The 24335-nt window shown below is 30.9% G+C and overlaps 2 protein-coding genes across 2 annotated transcripts in view; both read left to right on the forward strand.

The window, feature by feature from the left end:
• Positions 1 to 417: 417 nt before the first annotated feature.
• Positions 418 to 20624, forward strand: atms (RNA polymerase II-associated factor 1-like protein antimeros). The gene is made up of 13 exons (XM_067272695.1): positions 418 to 627; positions 7899 to 7991; positions 8381 to 8502; positions 8620 to 8689; positions 8814 to 8915; positions 11301 to 11406; positions 11647 to 11715; positions 14616 to 14704; positions 14792 to 14908; positions 18652 to 18777; positions 19761 to 19863; positions 19967 to 20048; positions 20165 to 20624. The coding sequence occupies exons 1-13, from the start codon at positions 563 to 565 to the stop codon at positions 20503 to 20505; spliced, it is 1485 nt and encodes a 494-aa protein (XP_067128796.1). The 5' UTR covers positions 418 to 562; the 3' UTR covers positions 20506 to 20624.
• Positions 20625 to 23363: 2739 nt separating this feature from the next.
• The window catches only part of LOC136977219 (U4/U6.U5 tri-snRNP-associated protein 1), a 55222-nt gene continuing 54250 nt past the window's right edge, over positions 23364 to 24335 (forward strand). Inside the window, exon 1 of the mRNA XM_067272688.1 lies at positions 23364 to 23611. Coding sequence (XP_067128789.1) covers positions 23434 to 23611 — 178 coding nt within the window. The 5' untranslated portion in view covers positions 23364 to 23433. The remainder of the gene's footprint in view (positions 23612 to 24335) is intronic.

Consider the following 24335-nt stretch of genomic DNA (forward strand, 5'->3'; position numbering starts at 1 on the left):
TAATAATAATAAATGTAAGTATTTAATTTTTAAATATTAAAAGAAATTAAAAAGTTTGATAATGAACATTTTATATAAATAAAATATTAAATAATGATTAAATTAAAAATTAAAATTATAATATAAGATTGTTATATTATAATTTTAAATGTAAATACGAAAATTTTTTCTTCTAAAATTTAATTTAAATTAATAATATATATATATATATTTTTTTTTATCGAAACCGAATTTGGCACGCCAAAAAATTTATTAATTAATAAAATATATCATCATATATATTTAATTATAATCATAATTAAATTTTAAAAATTAATTAAAATATATTTATAAAATTTTATAATTTTAAAAATAAGAAAAACATTTATTTTTAAATTGTCAGTTTGGCTACTTTTGGGCGATAGAAGTCGCTATTCATTCGATAAAAACCGACGGAAGCGGTATGATGCCAGGAGGTAAACGAAAGATGGCGGAATGACGTTATTAGTATCCGTAACGAAAGAGATTCTCGTGCGAAATATTCGATCGACAGTTGTATAGTAAACAACAATAAAGAGTCGCCATGCCTCCCACGGTGCATTCTGCGGTTTCTACAAACGAAAGGAAGCAGAGACCGGGAGAACGCAAGTAAGACCTATTCTTTGTCATATATTTCATAATAACTTCATAATTAAAATGAGTTTAGAAGCTTTTCTGCTGTAAACTAGTAATTTAGACAAGTATTAATCATTTTGTTACTAAGGTGCTATAAATTGAATTTTTTATTCATTATACGGTAGAATCTCGATAATCCGGGCTCCGTATAGAAATTCGGAGTATTGAGATTCTACTGTATTCGAGCGTTCGAAGCTCGAGATGTGAACTCTGAATGGTTTCCTATCTCCAGAATTGTGGACCTCCTTTACGAGCAAAAAAAATAAAAGGAACCGTACCTATATAAGAAAATTGCCTCCGTGGGTCGGGTTTTTACTGTGTACTGGTATACTGCCCATTCTCTGTGCCCTGTGTTGTCGTGCGTGTAGTTGGGCACTTTCGTGCAAGCCCCGTGGGCTTGATTTGAGCTTCGAATGAAATGGTTGGGACCTTAATGGAACCGTGGAGTGTACTTGTACGAGGAAAAAAGTCAAAGGAGCTGTACCTCTGTGTGACCCTATGCGAGATATAGCCCCCCAAAATCACTCTGTGAGGTTTTTGAGACCCTCAAATATGGGGGAAAATTTTCACAACTAAATTTTACTGCGTTTTGTACAATTTCTGTTCGAACCTACCAAAAGCTCCCTAAACACGAGGATGGCCACCTTTCGACTGCTACTTCTGGGGAGCTCGATTGGGAGTCACACCACTCTCTTCACTAAGCCTATCATGTGTTTAACAGCTATAACGTCGAGTACTTCACAAACAATCTGAGCCAGAGTAGTCAAATGGACTAAATAATTAAATTTGATAATCTTGGTGGATTGATGTAACTCCTGGTTACGTGTGTCCCTGAAACAGCCCAATTTTGGTGGGCTGTATCTTGCCAAGGATTGTGTGTGAGGTATGGTTTCTTTGACTTTTTTTGCTCCTGTGGATAAGGTTTATGGCTCTAATAAGGTCCCAACTGTCTCATTCAGAGATGTAATTGTACTGCACTTCCACCCTCAAGTGAAAATACATGTACTCAACCAGAACATGTAAATTACATATTTTGGTAATTCAAATCAATTGTGTGATAAGTACTGTACGCTGAAATTGTAAGCACACTGAAAGCTCTGACATTGGCTTTCGGGTTCTTACATTTGTAAAATATGGTTGCCATTTGCTCTGTATTGTACAGGACATTGCATGTTTTAAGTACAACCATATTATCATTATTGTTACTAAAGTGATCATTTTAATATAATATAATGGATGTATTGTTATTATTGTTTTCCATTGTATATATATATTCTGTATACTTTGAGGTTGTTGTGTCAGACAGACTCAACTCAAACTATTGAGTCTGTACTGTATTCATTTTATTTAATAATAAAATATTCAATACAAAATTTTACAGATACACTTACTCAATTGCTGTTAAGGTCTTTATGGTTCCAATAGACATTCTAAGGGCAAATTGTTGAAAATCATAATATAAACACACAAATTTAACATAAAAGTTTGATTAGAAGTTACTTTTATGTCAACATATATAAATGTTTACACATAGTTTACCTAAAGGTAACTTTTACGAAATTTTTATCTATTTACAGTCGTATTGTTAGTGTGACAGATTATAAAAATGATAAATGCAATCAACTATTCAAAAAAATCAACAAACAAAAAATTTGTTTGTTGATTGATTCCTGTGAATTTGTAAATTTCACCCATGAATATTTGATTGCATGGGTTAATTAACTAAAATATTACTGACGTTTATATATAATGTAGTGATGATTATAATTTTTTTTTTTTGATATTTTAAACATTCATTTCTCTGGAATAGTAAAGATTCTGTCCAAAGAAAATATATGTATACTGCATTTTCCTGATTCTAAAATAGTAAGTCAAGGAATGCAATATATTTTAAGGGGAAAATTTTTTAAATTTAATTTTGTTAACTCTTGTTAATTAACAGTAAGCTAAAAAAAAATAATAGAAATGTCATGAAATAGGCAATTTTCTGCATCTCTCTCTCTCTATCTCTCTATCTCTCTCTCTCTCTATCTCTCTATCTCTCTATCTCTCTGCTTGTTTGCTTATATAATTACTTTTTTTTTAATGCTGCATTGCAATGTCGTCTTGAAACAACATAACTTTAACTTCTTTTTTTAAAATGTATCAGTAAACTTCATTTTGAACTGATGTAGCCATTCAACTGTACAGCTAAAAAGACATCTATTGTTGGTGCATGCAGTAATACAATGACTTTTCTAATTATTATTTGGATTTATTATTACTAGAAAGAGCCAAATTTATACATTTTTCCTGTTTAATGATTTTAAATGAAATTTAATTGTGAAAGTGAATGGTATATATGTAAGCTGTTAAAAAGCTTCAAAATGATATATAAATTATGTAGGAATTATGTTTTTTGCATTTTAATGAAAATATAATTTGTATGTAAGAAAATGTTAACAAATTTTTATCTTAGCAAGTTCTGTATATTACTATTTTTTAAACATGACAAATATGTATTTACATAAACATGATTAAAATTGTAAGTCAGAATTATTTTGTTTTAATTGTAATTTGCATAAAAAGGAAATTAATCTTTATTAATTAGCAGAAACCTGCAACTCATTTACAGTCAAGTGAGTAGTTTTACTATAAATGTATTTACTTCTTTAAATATAGGGTTTCCAGTTTGTTGCTTGTTTTTTTCTCACCAGAATTAAAATTTCTCATTTTGTAAAACCATATTAAGTTGACTATCTAAATATTTGGAAACAAATGCATCATTGGAGCACTGGACAAAGCAAGAACGTTGCCTAGTATAGCCTGAAATACAGTTCCTATTAGGAATTGTTTCTCTTGTCAACAATATAGCAGATGTCTTTGAAGTATGTTGCACTAGCCATGGAAAAAACCAGGCTTACAAAAAATAATTGCATTTTATTATGTTACTTTGTTGAAATGAAGAAAAAAGGAAACTCTTCTCAAATCCTATGAAAATGAAATTGGTGAAATAACATGTACTTGCAAATAAGTGTTCAAAATAAGCACATTGTGACATCTGACAATATGTAAGATGAGCCATAAATTCTTTCTCAACCCTAGTGTTGCCACCTTTACAAAATCGCTGACTCAGACGGCAGGTCAGGTTTGTTCGAACAGAAGTTCCTGGCTCATGTGCAATGTCATTTTACAATGTGAAGAATAAAGTGCATGTCGGTTCTAAATCAGTTACAGTTAGGGACTAGGGACTTTCGTAGGAGTAACGTATGTAACCTAAATTAAGAAAGAAAGAACAGATAATTTAGCTCTATAGAAGACGTGTATGGACGTACACACAAAAAAAAAAAGGTTGAGAGGCAGGTTGCGCGTCACACATTGGTGTAAACAGCGTAACATAACAGAATGCAGATGAGGTTCAGTGAGTGTGAGGTCTTTCGCTGTTCAAATGGTGTAAATTTATAAAAATATTTGCAAGAACTTTGTTTCATTGTAATTTCACAATTTCTACGAAATTTCTGGACAAAATTAATAGTTCACCCGGACATTGAGTCAATTACCTGACTGTCCGGGTGAAAACCGGACGGGTGGTAACACTACTCAACCCTCATAAGCTGCTTTGCTGTTATCTGTCCAGAAGTGTCATTTATGAGCTGTCTTAATTCTGCAACATTTGTAACTGCTGTTTTCCAAACAGCAGTTACAAATGTTGCAGAATTAGGACAGCTCATTTTGGGAACTGGAGGTCGTCTTCTGCCTGATACCACTGTTACTGGACTGTACTTGCTTCGAAGCCCTGTTTGAGACAAAAATAGTAAATAAATCTACCCAGCAGGAATGGTATCTTTACAACCCACTTCACTCTGCTCTGAATATGCTCATGGTAATACCCTAATGGAATTGTTAAGGGATATGATATGAAACTGATAAACTGAAGGTCTTAATACAGACTTATGACCCAGTCTACATGGACCTACAAGAAACAAAAGCTGAACCAATCGACATCCTTAAATTTAAACACTAGCGTCCTCCACAAGGATTTCCATGCCACATAAAATGCTTGTTGCGGGGTGGCAATTCTGGTTTCACACAAAGTGCCTGAGAGAAATTTCTCTGTTTACATTGCTTCAAGCTGTGGCAGTTCAAATTCATCAGGAACTAGTAACAATGGATAATATCTATCTCCCACCAGAGGATACAGTAAAACAAACTGACTTAGAATCACTAATAAATCAACTCCCAAAACCCTGGATACTGTTAGGAGACTTTAACAGCCACAGTTTAAGCTGGGATAAAAACTACAGAGGACAAATTATCCAAATGCTTCTGGACACGCACACTGAACAATACAGGCATCCCTACTCATTTTCACTATCCAAACCACACCTATTCAGCTATCAACCTCACTATTAGCACACCAGAGATGTTTGCAAATTGGAAATGGACAGTCCTTCCAAATCTCAGAGGCAATGACCACTTTCTTATAATTCTCTGCCATATAAAGAATTAGCCACCAGAAAACACAGCTCCAAGATGGATAATCCAAAGATCCATTTGCAAGAATTTACCAAGCTTGCTAACTTCACAATAACTGTAGGCAAGAGCCAATCAACAGACGAAGAAATACAAAATGTCAGAGACAATTCTGCAAGCAGCCTGTAAGTCAATTCCATGCTGAACAAAAGAAAATGAAATAGCAGACAAACTCGTAAAACAAGAAAACAGGAACCAAACAAGAACTTTCAGACCCTATTATAAGCCATATCAACAAGTACATATACAACAAATGGCAAGAGGACTGGGACAAACAACTCAACAATAAACTATACACCATAAAACTAGAGTTAATAAAATGGACAACCAGCCAACAGAAAAACTGGAAAGATATAGGAAATAGTTCTTGCCTGACTGAGAACTGGACACACAAGACTAACACATAACTATCTAATAACAAGGGATACCCAACTCATATGTTCAACTTTCCACACTCCACTTACATTCCAACATATATTACTAATATTCCCTCGGTACAAAATGGCCAAAGAATGCTGCCTTCGACAACAGATGACCAAGCTCTACTGATTATATTAGACGATAATGGACAAATTCAATCTACCATTGTAGATTGAATTTGTCCATTAACGAACCTGATTGGGTGATGGGCCAGCACAAGTGGTTCAATAAGGACAGTTTGAATGAAAAGTCATACTGTGCATTTTGTGGAATTTGGATGGTCCAGTGCATTGGGAGTTGGTTCCTATTGGCTGGGGCATAGACAGCAACCTCTATGTTGAGTAACTGGAACAAGTGTTTGAAGTCCTGTACACTCACTATTCAGTGTTGCTTAATCAAAAGTGTACACTGCTGTAGCACTTTGGCACATTGATTCCCTCCAGCTCCTGTAATTTTTCTTGGGAATCAAAGTTTTGACTCATCTAACACACACTCTTGACCTTGCTTCATCACATTTTCACTTCTGGTTTTTGGCACATTTTCTGCAAGGACATTCTTTCATTACAGCGCATGATGTCGAAAATGGGATTTGTAAGTTTTGGCTTTGAAACCGGTCGAGTGGGATTGCCAAGAAATCCACCAGCTTGCAGAAAGACTAATCAAGACCGAGCTAACAGTCACCTTTATTTTGAGGAATGACCATGTCTTTGTGTTTTAGTATCAAGAAAGGTTTGTATCCTGTGTCTATGTCCAGGAACTTTTGAATCAACCTGATATTTTATAAATTATGTATATGATTTCTTTCTTCATCTTCCTCTAAAGATTTCTAGATTCACCATTGTGTGGCTCTTGGCAGGAATAATTTTCCTACCAGGTAAAGATCAAACCAGTGGTTTTAAAATCAGAGTGCCGGAAACTAATAGTGATGAGTAACATCGTAACACTTTTATGAATAAAGATGATAACACATATTGTAATTTTTCTACTTTTAATAATACACACAACTTTATATTGCTAAAGAAGGAGGGTGTCACAAGAAAAAAAATTACCAGGTTGGGGTACCACTATTACAGGAGTGGCAAACCTATGGCATGTGTGCCCAAAGTGGCACATGAGAAATCATCTGGCACATAACGTATCATACAATTTCGATTCATCACCTGTGTTTTTCAATCATCTTTTTGGTTTATCACCTGATCATCCTATTTTCAATCAGTTTTTTTTACATTCATTCTAATTAAAGAATATTCATTTTTAATTTCTTTAAATATTGTTATTCAAACTCTAGAACTTTGGCATACATAAACATCTTTAAAGCTAAGTATGCTTACTATATGGCATATGGGCTAAAAATGTTTGCCACCCCTGCACTATTAGAAAAGGTTGAAAAACACTAAAATAAGTAATAAATAATAATTGCTGTTAATGATATTGATATCATTTTTGTTTTTATTCATACTCAGGTGTATGGTCTCTATAACAGCCAATGCTATTGGTTTTAGAGTGAATCACGTCACTCTTATTCTCTATAAAGAAGAAGTATATAATTAAAATAATTTTATAAGAGGAGCATTACTAGGAGAGGAATTACTGAAAACTTCATATTAGCTTTTAAGCGAAAATTAGGAGTGTATTATATCAGTGTATATTAATGCACAGAAAATGAATGGGAGGAGGACTAAAGGTAAAATGTATATAGAAATTGTCATTGTTGCTTTTGAGATCAACCATGTTAACATGAACACATCTGAGATGCATGAATGTTTTTAAAGATATTCTTTGTAAGTTTGAACAGAGTAAAAGCTGATTGGGTAAGTTTGTAACTCCAAACTAAAGTTTGTATATAACACACATTATTTCACAACCCACATTTACTTTCAAATTAACTTTTAAATACAGGTAACTTGTAGGTTATCTGCACAAAATAATTGTATTATAATCGTTATTTCATTTGGCAGGAATTTGTATTATTAACTCAAAATTGTATGTATTTCTAGGGAAAAGTCTGTAATTTTGATGAAATAAGTACACGACCAAGTTTTTATTTGTAAGACAGATATATGTGAAGAAAAATTACTAATGAATTTTAAGGTATTGAAGAGAAAGTGCAGGAAAAACATCATAAGGAATTGATAATTTTTATTTGTGGAAATACATAATTTGATATGTTATTGTGTCATTAGTCTTTTATAAGAATTGATGAATGGAACATAAAAATTAACATTATAAATGATCTTTCTGAATATTCAAACAATTTTAGTTTTTTAAACTAAACATCTGAGATGAATTAATTTCTATTTATTTTTTTCCAGATCAGAAATTGTTTGCAGAGTTAAATATTGTAATACATTACCTGATATTCCATTTGATCCGAAATTTATAACGTATCCTTTTGAATCTAATAGGTATGCAATTTTACATAATAATTATTTATAAGGATTTTGAGATAATTCAAAACGAATGAATATAAATAAATAGAAACTATTTTTAATAAACATTCTTAAATCCGTTTACTTTTCTAAGTGCAAATATTTCAAAATAAATTATTTGCAATGATTTGTTAATTGGAAATATCAAATACTGCACATGATTTACTTACTGGAATATAATGATTTTAGATTTCATAAATTCTAATAAATACATAAGTTTAAAAATAAGACACGCAGAGAAAAACAAACTTTTAATCAGTTTAGAAGAATAATGTTAAAACATATGTGCATGTACTTGTGTATATATATCATATATTTTGTCAAAAAATTGTTTTATATACTGAATATATTGCTCTGTTTTGTAGATTTGTCCAATATAAACCAACTTCTCTTGAAAGAAATTATAAACATGACCTTCTTACCGAACACGATTTAGGTGTTACAATAGATTTAATAAACCCTAATACCTATACTATTGATCCAAATGGTAAATAAATTTAATTATTTCTGTGTATTATAATTCAAAGGATGAAAAAATTTTTTAGAAATAAATCTATTAGTTATTATAATTATTAATGTTAATGATAATTTATAATTAAATTAGAATTAATGCTTCATCCTGAAGATGAAAAATTACTGGAAGAAGAAAGTCTTGCACCTCAAGATTCTAAAAGGTTATAGTCATTTTTTATAGACAGTTTCACATTTATTGAAAATTATAGTTTGTATACTTGTGTGGTGATTTTTTTTAAGTAATTATTAAAAGTTACTAAATAACGTTTTTAAAATATTTTACAGATCACGTCATCACAATAAAATTGTTCCTTGGTTGAAAAAAACTGAATATATTTCAACAGAATTTAACAGATATGGACATAGCAGCGAAAAAACAGAAACAAAGTAATAAATAAAATTATACTTTGTATGATAAATTTATTTAGCATTACATAATATATTTATTATATTTTAGATAACTGAATTACAAGGAAAATTTTTTTTATTTAACTTAAAATGTTAATTTATCACTTTCATTATAAATTTGAAATATGGGTAACTTTAATATAATATAGTAGTTAGATTCTTATAAAACCTTGTGTAGTGGAAGCTATGTTTATAATTGACTAAAAACCAACACAAAAAGGGGATTGTTTTCTAAAAGCTTACAAAAATACATGATTTAATTTTCATTAAAAGTATTAATCCCTGAATAAATATCTTAAATGTGACACACATGTCAGATAATTTACATTTACTAAATTTTCTTCAGACAAGAACATTTTTCTTTTTAAAGGATATCTTCAATGGATATATAAAAAGATCTTAATTCAGTAGTTTTAATAGCATAGAATAACAGAAATTTTCTAACAAAATATAATATGGAATTTTTTTAATAATAGCAAATAAACAGGAAGAATTCATAAAAAAGAATAGGAATGTTAAAAAATGATATCCAGAATTAGTAGCAGGATTTTTCCCAGCATGAAAGCTCAAAAATATTGTTGTGTGATGATTGCCACAAGTCTTCACTGTGTTAGTGATATCATGTTGTATACAGGTTGCCTGTATAATTTTTATATTGAATATAATTTTGAGATTAAAATGATTCGTTTCTTGATTTATAGTTTTATTTACAACAGGATGATTTTTAAATTTTACATAAACTATTTAAATTCATAGTTAATTGCTACTAATCAAAAAGTTAACTTGTCTCACTTACATGTTTATTTTAGAGATATTATTGTATTTATTTGGAAAGTTGAAATTTTATAAATCTATAAAAATAAATAATAAAAATCACTCATTATCAGAAATTTATGTTGAATGCATAAAAACTTAGTAAAAGGATGTAAACATTGTATAATTCCTGTTTTTCCCCCCCTTCCTTCTTGTTTACATGTAGATATATCAACTACTGTTTTCGATTATTTTAAAATTAATGTGATAATGTACTTAACTGGGTACAGTTTCTTGTCTATAGTTAATTTTTTAATAGAACTTTCTAGTTTATAGGATAATTTTTCCAAATTACTATTCTAGATACAAAATGTTTATTGTAGTTTGATCTTACCTGTTATAATTTGAATTATGAACTGTAATTGGTGTAGATGTTAAATTTTGTCATCTACTCTAATTATATGTTGCATATTAAATTTTTTTTAAAAAAATTAGATAATTATTTAGGGTGTCTGGGAAGTTGCATCACTCCCGTTTTTTTTATTTTTGTAAATGCGATATCAAGACATTTTATGTCAGAATGCACCTTGTACAGAGCAGCAGTGTGAGCTCCATCATTCTCATAGCTTAGTCTGATATGGCACCAAGTTCATCAAGATGTTTTTCTTAGATAATCTGGTGTAAGAAGATAAAATGTTCCTATCACTGCATTTTTCAACCCTGTTTTGAATGCTGTTTACAGGCTTTTTCCTTGAAAAGCCCACAAAGTGTTGTCTGGCATTGTAAGGTCAGAACTCTGGTGACCATGGGAGAGAGACTGGCCATAGATCTGAAGCATCCCCAGCATATCTGTTTAGGAACAGTTTGTTCAAGTACCTGCAGCTCTCTCAAGGAGGAAGTCAGTTAACAGCTCTACCAGACAACAGAAGAGTTGAAAAATTTGGTGATAGGATTTTTTCTTCTCACACTGAATTATCTATGAAAACATCTTGGTCAACTTAGTGCCATTTCAAACTACTGTAATCACAAAAGAGCTTGTAGGGAACCCAATCTGATCTAACAGATTCTGCCCTGCCAGTTAGTCACACAGAATTCGAACAGTCAAATATTTCTACACAAAAAAAACTTTAATCTCTAATTCCACTTTTGGAGACCACCACCACTCATCCTTCTTCTCCCTACTGTGTCTTGACCTACTCTCCCCATCCCTCTTCCCGCCTTTTTCTCCCCTCAGTTTTTATGACCCTTTGTCTAAATTTCTTATTACCCTGTGCAATCCATTTGCACAGGGACTGACAAAACTACAGTTGAGGGAGGACGAGGAAGTTCGATATCACTGCAGAGCTCATACTGATGTTCTAGACAAGTATAAGGTATATTCTGACATATATCGCTATCTCATTTACAAGAATAAAAAAGTAGGTGGTGTGTCTTTCCAGACACACTGTGTAGTTTATTTTGAAAATCTTAAAAAATAAAATTTTGAAAATTTGATATGTTATCAATAAATATGATGTATTGACCAGGAAATGCATTACATTACAATTCTTATAATTTTGACATATGATTTAATATCAAAATGTTAATTAATTATTTTTCTTTTTAATATAGAGTTGGTTATAATGTTAAAAAACTTTTCAAAGAGGAAAATTTATATATGGATCGTGAAAGTCAAATTCGTGCTATTAATAAGACATTTGAAGATGCCCAAAAACCAGTAAGAATCTGAATTTACTCTATTAAATACATATTTAAAAACTCCAAAGATACATAAATTTAATTTATGTACATTTCTAAAACTCAACTTATGAATTATCATGATCAGTACCTCTTATTGATGATGATTATTCTTAAAGCAATATAATATTTTAAATCATTTATATAAAAGCAAAATTTGCATACTACTTTTTATTAATTTTTAGTATTTGGAGTATTTATTATCATTTTATTTTTATAGATAGAAAAGCATTACACTAAACCAGGTGTCGTACCTTTAGAAATATTACCTGTATTTCCTGATTTTGAGGTGTGTATTAAATTTTTTTGATTTCTTTAAAAATCAAATTATTTTTTATAAATAATTTTGCATTTTTAAATTTGTAATATCAAAAGTTATGAAAAACAAACTTAAAGATGATTTGCCATAAGCATGTGTAATATGATATTACATTTTATATTGGATAGAATATATGAATTAGTGATATAATTCTTATTGAATTGTGTTTATTGTAACTTCTAATAGGTATTAGTTTTAATATCAATGCATTCTTACTATTGAATAAATTTTTTCTATATCTAATTTTATAATAATATTTTTTTTTAATTTTCCATTTTTACATCTAAGTGTAAATGGGGAAATTGCCTAGAATTCTTCTAATTGATATATTGCAGAATTTTCTGAAATTATTAAAAATAGTGTTGTTTATATATGCTAGGTAATTGCTTAGGAATGTTCTTGCGTATTATTCGATTTGTCTTTATTGGGTTGCAATTTGAAAAAAATTGTAGACCTATAAATTCCCACTGTTGTCCATCTGTTCAACTTTCCTTAATCTCGAGAATGGAATGAAATGACCGAAATGAAAGACAAGACTGGATATGAGTGAAAACCTTAGGGGCAGGGCAGGAGGCCTGATTAACTATATACAAACTTCTGATGCAAACTGGAAGTCGTGTTATTTCAGTTCAAAAATTTTCCCCTGAAAAGTGTTAGATAGATGACAGGAACAACTGTATTGTTAAAGGAAAAGTATGATGTACAGGGACAAGTCACTACTAATTTCAGGTGGAGAGATTATAATTTGAATTAAATATATTAAAAATACAATTAAAAATTGTAGCCCAGCAATGTGACAATGTCATAATAAATAATTGCTCGTTCTTACACTATTTTATTAATAGTGGACTTTTTTAATAGATATCAATGAACATTTGCTTTTAAATAATTATTGAATATTAATTATTAATTTTTAATAAACTTAAATTAATGGGCAACAGTAAGACAAAATAGTACTTTCATTATGTATACAAATTGTAATTTTATTATTTCATTTCTCTGTTAGATGTTTTTTATATATACTAGCAGATAAGCCCGGCGTTGCTTGGGCAAAAGTAACGGTAGCGAAGATTAAGATTATTACATTATAGTTAACTTTACCCGTTTTCACAGAATGCAAGAATTGGGTCCCCCTGTTTCTAGACTAATTAGAGAATTGTTAGATGGGTCTAAAAATATGTTCGATTTCCCGTAAAAATGAAAAATCTGCATCTGCATCTTGCATGTCGCTTTCTCTTAACAATTCCATTGTTACCTAACACTTCCATTGTTGGCACTTCCATTGTTACTTGACACTTCCATTGTTACTTAACACTTCCATCAACAATGGAAGTGTTAAAACTTAATCCTTTTCCTCTCCCCCGTGGGGAGGAATTTCGAAAAATCCCTTCTTAATGTGCGTCCTCATAATGTACCCTAACTGTGTACCAAATTTTAACTTTCAACTCCTTATTGTTTGGGCTCTGCACTTGATGATATTATTATTATTATTATTATTATCATCATCATCATCATCATCAACTCGTCTCGATTATATATATAGATACAGGATTCCTAAATACCAGGAAAGTCAGAATTTTCATTAGTGTTCATAAAATGCCATGGAAAGTCAGGGAATTTGCTTCCTTGACTGCCTTGTTTAATTTTTTTTGTTTTTTTGCTGATAGTATGCTTGACTAAGTGTAGCCATGTGCAGGCAGTAAGACATAATGTGCTGCAATACAGCTTATGAAAAGAGGTGCAGAATATCTTCAGTACCAAAATTTCTACCAAGCATACACAAAATTTTCTCAAAAATTTACAAATTACAAAAAATGATAAATAATTTAAATAGTATTATTTCTGATTTTTTTTCCAGTTTATTAGTATTTTATAAAGTTCAGGAAATTTATGAAAGGATAAATTTACTTTTGTATGTAACTGGATTTGTTAATGAATAATAAATAAATACAGTCAAACCTGTTTTTATGCGCTCTTTTTATGTGCGATTTTTATTTGTGCGATTTTTTTTAATGCGAATTTTTAATTTGTGCGGTATAGTTGGCGACTAGTCTCGTGCGATTCGTCATGTCTTACGTTGACTTATTATAGCTAAATAAACTTATTATAGCATAAATGCACTTATTATAGTAATATTATTGCATGAATATGCGAAAAATGAAATAATTTACTTTTTAAGTCAACAAAACACCACCTGGACAAAAATATGTAAAACAGACGATAGACCAGACGATGCAGTCAAGTGCTGACATCTGTTGTCAATAAATTCTATTTCGTACGGTTTTGAGTTATTTTCTATGTGAGACTTTTTTTATGCGGTCCCTGTTGACCGCATAAAAAAAATATTTTTTAATTGTGTTGCGAAAACTATTATTTACAGCCATTCGTGAAGTTTCGTGAGATTTTTTTTAATGCGTTTTTTTTAATGCGGTCCCTATCCCCCGCATAAAAACAGGTTTGACTGTAATTGCTTTTTTCTGTTTTTCAAAGCCATGTATATTTATGGGTATGGATTAATAACAGAATAAACTACTTTAATTTAATAAAATATTTTAGTTTTGGTTTTAATTTGGCAATTATAAAAAATATATAACTGTTAATTAGAAAAAATAACTAATTAAAAAGTTGGAGAAACAAAAGTGTATATTCATAGTAAGTCAAATATTGTTTCACAGTATTTTGTCAATGTGTCATACAGTAAGGGTTATGAGTGTTAGGGACTTTGTACAAAGTTGGTCAGGGAAAGTCATAGAATTTAAAACAAAAATCGAAAATTTGAATAGGAACCCTGTATATATTATATATATATATAATAAATATAAAACAAAATCTTTATTATTTTTGTTTGATTTATTAATTGATGCTTTCAGCTTTGGAAATATCCATTTGCTCAAGTAATGTTTGATACAGCACCAGCTCCAATGACTCAGATAGAAGAAATGTCACAGGCTATGATCAGGTATAATCAAAATTTTATAATTCTAAAATAATTTATATATATTAATATATATATATATATATATATAATTATATTTTTATATTTTAGAGGTGTAATGGATGAAAGTGGAGAACAGTTTGTAGCTTATTTCTTACCCACAGAGGAAACAATTGAAAAAAGGAAGAGAGATTCTGAAGAAGGAATGGATTATATGGATGAAGATAAGTAAGATGTTTTATTTTATATACAATTCACTAGATGAAATATTAATATAAATTTAATTTCTCATAAAGTCATCTATATTTAGAAAATGAAAATTTATATAAAAATTATCAGTATTTGTAGCAAAATTTTTCAAACAAAAATGTAAATATTTAATAGTCATATAAAAGAGATATAATGGAATTAATACAAGAGGCTACTCTATGACCTTTAAGTCTAACATACAGTAAGTACATACAGACATTTTAAAGTGGGTATGATGTCAGGTTTTCAGAATAATGTCCAGTTTACAAATCAAGTAATGTAGTGTACAAGTTTCTTGTAAAATGAATAAAATTTGGACTAGCTTTCCAATTGTTGAAGGAGTTGTGTGAAAATATGACATGTCACATGCTCAAATGATTGAATAGCAAGCAAAAGTAATTTAGTAAAAGCAATTTAGTAAAAGGTGAGAAAATGATGCTGACTGTTTTGGATGACCAAGTACAGGCAAACCTTGATCTGTGAAGAGGATGTGTTTCATGAAGTTACTTTGTTAAGTGAAACTTTGTTTTCAGAGGTGAAAATTCTATGGCCTTAAGGGATACATTCATTCCTTAAGAAAATGAAAGACAGTTTTTGGAAAAAGAAAGACTTTATTAAATAAAATGTCAATATTACATACCAAACAAATATAAAATTATATTCTTAAATATGGATCTAACATTGATTGTTTATGCTTATTGTCTTTCATTTAACAATTGCCTATACCAATTTGTATTTAACACCTATTGCTTAACAATAACACTTCTTTGTAAATCAGGACCATTTTCACTAAAAAATTTATAACATTTTCAATGTCATTCAAGCACCTTTAAATTTTTGGTTGCTAATACTTTTTTAGTAGGAACTTTTTTTATCTCATCTTCACTTTCTTTGGTTTCAACGCTAACAAGTTTTTCCAACTCTTCCACTGAAAGACCATTATCTTTTGCATTTAATAAATTTCTTACATCCTTGTCATCAACATTTTCAAAACTTGTTGATTGATCCATTTTGATAACATTATTTCTAATCTTTTGAATGTTATTTTCTTCTAGTACAACTTCTGACCATAATTTGCACCAAACTACATTTAAGAGTTTCTGAGTGACTTTTTTCCAAGAGTTATTAATGTTTTCAATTGCATCTTTAATGGCATAGTTTTTCCAAAAACTTATACTTGTCATTTGTTCTTTATCTTCTAGTTTGATTAAACTTCATAAGGTACAATGCAGATAATATGCATTAAATGTTGCTATCACTCCTTGATTCATTAGTTGAATCAGGAAAGTTGTGTTTGTTGGAAGAAAAACAACTTTGACAGGAATGCATGTGTCTAATGTATTAAGATAGGATGTCCTGGAGCATTGTCCAACAACAAAAGATCTTTTTCTTCAAAATCATTTCTTTGGCAATATTGTTTCACTTCTGGACAAAAATGATTAACAAACCAGTCAGTAAATAACTCCTTGGTGATCCACACTTTTCTGTTAGCTTCCCATATTATAGGTAGATTCGTTTTTATGAGACCTTTTAATGCCCTTGGATTTTTTTGAATGGAAACTAATAACAATTTTGATTTAAAATTGCCAGAGGCATTTGATCCAAAGAGTAACATTAAATGGTCTTTGGATCATTTGTTACATTTAATATTACCAAAGGTGCTCATTTTTCTTCAATAGAAATGAAGCTTTTTGATGGTAGCTGTTTCCAGAACAAACTGCTATTGTCAACATTGATCACTAAATTTGGTGAAAAATTTTTGTTTAATTATTTCCTTTAGTTTTTCTGGAAATTTCTCAGCTTCAACATCTGTACTTGTAGCTTCTCCTGATAATTTTACACTATGATTTCTGGCCTGTTTTTTAAATTTCTCAAATCAACCGTGAGAAGTCACAAAATTTTCCACAATTTTCTTCAGTTTGTTTAGATTTCAGGTGATTAAACAAAAATAATGCAAATAATGCTTTTTCTTGAATTACCATTTGAGTTAATGGCATAGAATGTTGTGACATGACATCTATCTACAAACTTAACATTTTCTCCATTTTTCTATAAATGGCTTCTTAAGTGAGTTAATTTTGCTGTTGTAACATTTGTATAATTCTGAGCAGAATTCTGTTTTATTCTTTCCGATTGACTGATTATTGTTGGATTATTGTGTATTGTATTGTTAATGTTCTATTCCTAAAGAATCTGCAGCATCAGATTTTCTTTCACCTCTTTCGATTGTACGATATTTAATTTTGTTTGTAAAGAAATAAAATATTTTATTTCTTTTATTTTTTACTATATTTTAAATTAAAAATATGATTAAAAATTTGCAGCCTGGCATTATGATGATGTCACAATAATAATTGCTCATTTTATATCTAAGCAAGTTTTCAATTTTTGAATATCTTAAATTTATCTAAAAATTTCTATTAACTAAACCAGAAGTCAGCAAACTGCAGCCCATGGGCCAAATCTGGCCTGCAGCCTGTTTTCAATCCAGCCTACTAGTTAATACTGTATTATATTCACATGGAAAAATTGCATGTAAATCAAATAGGGATGGCGTGGCCAGTCCTATCTCAGATGACACCACTGTCTTAAGGGTTATTGTGTTATGAAATTGCATTTGCTTTATGAGTAGAAGTACCTATTAAAAAAATATACCTATTCAAGTTTGCAACATGTCCTGTTGAACCTGATTTTTTTTTTAACAATCTGGCCCTTTCCTAAAAAAGTTTGCCAACCCTTGAACTAACTATGAATAAGGAAACTTTCTAATTATACATAACCCACCCTCTATACCAGTGGTTCTTAACCTGGGGTACATGCACTCTCAGGGATGTGAGAGAAATTTCAAAAATAAAAAAAAAACAAAAAAAATACAAACGAGATGACCGTATTCTCTACAAATCGTGGTACCCAGCAGCATGGCATCCCCACTTCTTCACTCTCTACCGTCTCACTTCTATACTCTCTACTCTACCGTCTCTCAGCACATTGTGCTTGTCATCAGTCGTCAGTACATGCAGTTAATGTAGTCACATTGTCACGTGCAGTACAGAAATTAGTTGAGACATGTTCACATACCTTGAATAAGAAAGGTTTGTAACAATATTTACAGATAACCTCGTATAACATGACACTTCTATAGCACGGATTCACTCTAACATGGTTCGAGAAACCTCGCACAACAAATATACACACATTTTTTTTAAGGGGTTGCAAGAGCTCATTTTCAGATTCAAGGGGGTGCTGACCACTAAAAGGGTTAAGAACTGCTGCTCTATACTATTGCTGATACATTACACTGATTAAAAATAGTCAACTATTTATGTAATTTCTTTAATAAATATTGATAAATGAATATTAAAAAAAAAACAATTTAAATTTTGAGAAAGAATTATCTTAAAAAACTTTTAAAATTAATTGATTCTTAAAATTCTAAATTTGATTTTATTGTCGTAATACAGTGTTATAATGTAATTTCATTTCTATTTCTTGATATTGTGATTTCTGTATTAAAAGTAAAACTATGGAATTTTTGAAATAATTTTTATTATTATAAAAATAATGTAACTTTAAAGTATGTTTTTTTTAAAATTTGCAAAATATTTACTATTTAGCAATTTTATAACAACATTATTAAAGTTACTAATACTAATTAAGTTAAATTTGATCATTACCAATCTGGATTTATTTAATACGTATTAAATTAAGATTTCCTTTTTCAGATATGAATACAAAATGGCACGTGAATATAATTGGAATGTTAAGAATAAGGCTTCGAAGGGTTATGAAGAAAATTATTTTTTTGTATTTCGTGATGGTGCAGTATATTACGATGAATTGGAAACTAGGTTTGTTTTTCTTCTAGGTCTTATTATATATTATGAGACACTGTCTGAATAGAATTTTTATTAAATTTTCTTAAAAACTAAATAATATAAAAGTTAAATAATAATATTTCATTAAATTTTCATTGAACTCGCTCATATTTTAAATATTTTTTTTTATAATCATTGATCTCTTTTTGTTATGTAACAATTTTGAATTTGTGGGATGAATAAAAACAATAAAAATTGCTGTTTGTATTCATCCCAAGCAACTTTTTTCAATACCAATGGTTTAAAATGTGAAGAAGTCTAAGATATGGCTCTGAAATAGTTAAATATACCAATTTGTATGTTTTACATATTGGTCTTGATTAAGTATGTTGGGCACTTTCTACAATACCACAGTAAAGAATTTTTGGAGACGTGTGAAAAATTTTGCTTTACATATGGGTTCTTAGGAAACTACACCTCCATTAACAGCTCTTTGGTATACTTCAAAAACCTAATGACTGATAATTACTTCAGTGGCTTAAATAACTTTTAAAAGCTTTTCCGTTTTTATGTAATGTAATCATTTTTCAGATTATCAAAGCAACTTAAGCAGTGTTTTTATAAAAGCTGTTCTGTGTAAGTTCTAATGTGCATAATATCTGGTCTTTGTAACTAACAAACAGCTTTTTGCAAAGAGAAAGCATTTTCTTTCAATTCTCTAATTCTAAAATAGAATCAAACATGATCTTTAAGTATGTAATCTTTTGATTCCTCTGTATATTATGTACTAAAATTGTTAAAGGAGATAAGACCAATTTTTTAATACAAATTACAAGGTACATCATTAACATTATTGGAGTTACATAATCATTTAGACAAAAAGGTGTTTCTATTCACCCCCATTTTATGGTTATAAAATGAAAATTAATGCAGAAATTTAAGTGTGAAAAACATTTAATGTTATTAGTTAACAAGCAGATATAACTTGTTAATGTATATTTGTTGTTTAATATCAGGGTAAGACTAAGTAAACGTCGCTTGAAACCAGGAGTACAGCCAAACAATTCCAGATTGGTAGTACATCACAGAGCATTAAATGAAGCCGAATTAAGAACTCAGGTTGTATTTTTAGTAATGTTATAAATCTGATAATAAATTAATATCTTGATAATCCCTTAAAAAGGAGGAGAAATTAGATGATAATAGAGTTTCTTACTATTAGGAAGTACGAATGACTCAATTAGAACCACCTCAAGAAGAGGAGGAGGAGGAAGAAGAAGAAGAAGTCAGAAATGGAACAAAAGGTTATAGTCAATTTAAATTTGTTATAAAATATCTTTTAAATAATCAAGTAATCAAAAATTATTTAGCTGTAAAATTTTACTGGAAATTATAACACAATATATTCTCTCTATCACAGAAGTGTCTGAAGGTGAAAGTGATAAAGAAGACAGACAAGAAGATGGCAAAGAAGAAGAAAAAGACGAAGACGAAGAAGAGAAAATGGACATAGACGAAGACGCCGAAGAGAGAGAGAGCCAAGAAAACGAAGAGGACGAAGAAAAAGAAAATGCAGATAAAGATAAAAACTCTAAATCAGCTAGTAGTAGTAGTAGCGAGTCGTCCTCATCAATGTCATCATCAAGCGAAAGTGAAAGTGAGGCCGAAGAGGAGGAGGAGGAAGAAGAGGAAGAGGAGGAGGAAGATCAGAAGAGGAGAGACGAAGAAGAGATCTTTGGTAGTGCAAGTGATAGCGATTGATATATCAACGACAAAGAGAAATAAATTGGATTTTAGTCTTTATAAAAAAAAAAAAATATTGTAAATAACTGTATACTATTTCTTTTTAATAAAAAAAAAAAAGTATACCTTACATCAAAGTTTTATTTATTTATGTAAATATATTTAAACTGATATTAAGCAGAAAAAATTGTTATATGGAAAATTGATAATTTAAAATTAATCGAATACTGTATATACATACGGAAGTAATTTTTTAAATTTAAGAAAAAAGTGGCGATTTTTATCTCAATTAATCTTTTTAATTTTTAAGATACAGAACAAACTATTAAATTAATTATAATAATCTTTTGGGTTAAGAGTTGAATTTGAAGAACACTAGTGTTTATGGAATAGGAACTACATAAACAAATTTTCTCCTTTTGGAAAAAGCGCAAGTCTTATCATGCCTAAAGATTAACAACGGGATCAAAAAATCTTTAATATGATCTTTCAGCATTTCTTTACACAAATTTAAGCCGCCCTCAGACAGAGACACTAGACATTTTAACTGATAAAAAGGAAGATGGAAAACAAGACAATACGTTCAACCCGAAACAAAATAAATGTAACCTGATTACGCACAATGTCATTTATATTTAAATGAACAAATCCGAATTTACATTTTGTCATTATATGATGGGTGGTTGGAAAGAAACTGTGTTGAAAAATTACTTTCATTTTTGTAATATTAACCCAGTAGTAGTAACATTTGAGCCTGCATGTACAGTACAAAATCAATGGCATTTTATAATCCCTGCATCTGTGTTTAGATAAGTTTTCTTCATTCCATTATGGTTGTCGAAATGTTTTGTTATAGTGTGCAGTACCATATTTCTTACATAATATATTATTTCGGTGAGAAATTGATATTCGATGTAGATCATTTTGTTCACGACGTGTTTTAGGAACTTAAGAGCCAATTGTTTCTAACACGACTGGCAGGCTGCCGGATTTCAACAAATCTATCCACACTTGGGCCAAAGATTATACAATAAAGGTGGGTGGGAAGCAGGGAAAGTCTCGTATGGAACGAGTCAGTGCTGCTTCCTGTAGGTATGCAGGGCGTGCATGCGCATGAGCGGCCGACAGTGCACTTAAAAAATATAATTTTTCATAGTGTAAATATAATAATCAACAGACTCCTACCTGTCATTATCTAATTTATTTCGGGGGAGAACTTTTTGGAATCATGTATAGTTAAATGGGACATTCTGCCCTAAGCTTTCTATATTTGGTCCTGATTTTCATGTATCGTACTCCGTTCTCGAGATTAAGGAAGGACGGACAAATGGACCGATGACGATGGAAATTTATAGGTATATATTTTTTTTTTCAAATTGCATCCCAATTGAAATAAAGAGATGCGCACCAACGTTATTAATTTTTATATACACATACAGTAGACTCCCCTATAACACGGAACGTATCTACCGTGTTATAGGGGAAGTCTACTGTACTCGTATTATCGACTTGATTTGAATAAAATTAAAATAAATATATATAAAGAATTTTTATACCTCTCAACATACTTTTTCTAAAAACTGTTTTCGCCTTGTGGGCATTAAGAGGGCCTCATTTAGCAAGCCCATTATGGGTTCGGCCAGGCCCACAATGGGGCGGCCGGGTGGTGAGGGACGGGGGCCGACATATTTGGACGGGCCACTTCCCCGAAAAATTCCTGGAGAATTTTCAACCCGCCCGGGTCCCCAAAGCGGTAGGCTGAATTAAATTCTGAGCACATTAATGAGACGTCATAACTACGTTACAGAAAAGCATAACTACATTACGCTGTCGTCACAAAGCTAAATTTATCGCGTGACAACGGAATCGCGTCTATCACTGGATTCCTTTACAGTTTTTTTTTCGAACATCTGCTAGATTCACTGTAGCAAACCTGTGCGCATCTTATTATCTTTTGGCGCCATTTGTAGAAATGTGAAAATGATCGAATCATATTTAAGCGCATAGGAATAGGAAGCATCAAATCTAAATGTGGTAGCAATGCAATATAGATAAAGCGGAAAGTGTTAAAAAAATAAAAATGCGAAATGTAAACATACCGAAGTTTTGGTACTACCGAGAGGTCGATCTGAAAGTCTAATATAGAGTATTTACTCTGGTCTAGTTTTATCTACTATCAGTAGGGTAACTTGTGGCCGGATGGCCGAGAGGTCAAGGTGGCAGCTTACAGCTCTGGGGACCCGGGGTCGAATCCGGACGGGGCGAGAAATCCCCAGGAATTTTTCGGGGGAGGGGGGGTCGTCCGACCGGATATGTCGGCTCTCGTCCCTCACCACCTGGCCGTCCCATTGTGGCCTGGCCGAATCCATAATGGGCTTGCTTAAAAGAAGCAGTCTTATTGCCCACAGGGCGAAAAGAGTAAAAAAAAAAAAAAAATCAGTAGGGTAACCAGATTCCTCGGTTTTGCCTGTTTTTAATATGTCACGTGATCACTTTTTTCCCCTATTTTTAACTAAAGCAATTTTATTAACACGCCAATTTAATATCAAAATTTATAGATCAATCAATCAATAAATAAATTTAAAAAAGCAATTAAAGTTTTAGGTCCCATTTTTTTGGATTCCTCGGAACTCGAACTCGATTCCTCAAAGCGGCAAGAACCATTTAGACCTTTCGCCGCCATGTCAATGTATCAAATCCGACAATGTTACTTTAAAACTTCTATTAATTAAAAAAAATTTTATTTATTTATTTATTTTAAATTTTATATTTTTCAATTGTTTTATCGTAATTTTGATTAAATTAAAGACAAAATATTAAAATTATTTTTGGGCGGATTTTTTTAAAAACCAATTCGTCAAACGTTCGTATCTGGCAATCGTGAGTTTAGATTTATATACGCTGTTTTGAGTCTTTATAAAAATTTTGTTAGTTGCATAGTAAAAAATGGGTTCTTCTAAAAAACATAAGGACAGAGACAGGAAAAAACATAGAAGACGTTCTAGATCTCGATCTAGAGAAAGAGAACGACGACACAAAAGAAGTAGACATTATTATGACGACGAAGATGTTGCAGAGAAGAAAGAAGAAATAAAAATTAAGCAGGAGCCAACTAATGACGAAGGTATCTCCTATTTAAAACACTTATTTCGATAGATTCTAGATCTGAATGAGGGGATGGCCACCTCCATCCTCATTCAGATCTAGAATCTTAATACATACTGTATATAAATATAATACACAACATTTATGTACTGTATGACAGACTGTATGGCATATGAACAGACTGGTAAAGCATCAGCCTGCCATTCTGAAGGATCCAGGTTTGAGGCCAGATTGGATCATAGGAAATTTTCACAGATAAGTAACCAAGGGGGCAAACAGAGACATAACCGGCTAGATCTGCTGCCACTCTTTTGTCTAACCTTGTGCTGAAAAACCTTGAATCTGACCGACGACCTAGTTAACTAAGTCGTGTTCAATTGTATTTGTCATCGTTTGCAATAGGGATGTCGTAAGTGCTCGATGGATGCGAAAAGAAGTGTGGCCACTAGATACTATGGCAGTGATTCATTGGAAGTTCAAAAAATTTTGCCACTTGGTTTTACGCTGCCATGTTGGCTGCATTCGGCAGAATCAATGGTTTCAGAGCCGTTGAGTATTTTTCTGCCGCACGCCCTCTATAGTAGCACTCATTCGGAACATGTTTGGTGTTTTATGCAAATGGCTGATGTTTATGGAAACACCATTTTTCAGTCATGCAGACAAATGCATTACTTTGCCTATTATTTCTACAGTTGACTAACAGATTTGTGTGGTTTGCTGGAATGGAGTTAACTCTATTCTGT

Source organism: Centruroides vittatus, unplaced genomic scaffold (genome assembly GCF_030686945.1).
Source record: "Centruroides vittatus isolate TY-2023 unplaced genomic scaffold, ASM3068694v2 contig_452, whole genome shotgun sequence".
In the NCBI taxonomy this organism is placed as follows: domain Eukaryota; kingdom Metazoa; phylum Arthropoda; class Arachnida; order Scorpiones; family Buthidae; genus Centruroides; species Centruroides vittatus.

What these genes read in the sequence shown, in the direction of transcription:
- atms (XM_067272695.1), top strand. Translation starts at nt 563, where the DNA reads ATGCCTCCCACGGTGCATTCTGCGGTTTCTACAAACGAAAGGAAGCAG. An exon ending in TTGAAGATGCCCAAAAACCA is followed by an intron (nt 11,407 to 11,646) that starts GTAAGAATCTGA and finishes TTATTTTTATAG; the next exon opens with ATAGAAAAGCATTACACTAA. An exon ending in TACGATGAATTGGAAACTAG is followed by an intron (nt 18,778 to 19,760) that starts GTTTGTTTTTCT and finishes GTTTAATATCAG; the next exon opens with GGTAAGACTAAGTAAACGTC.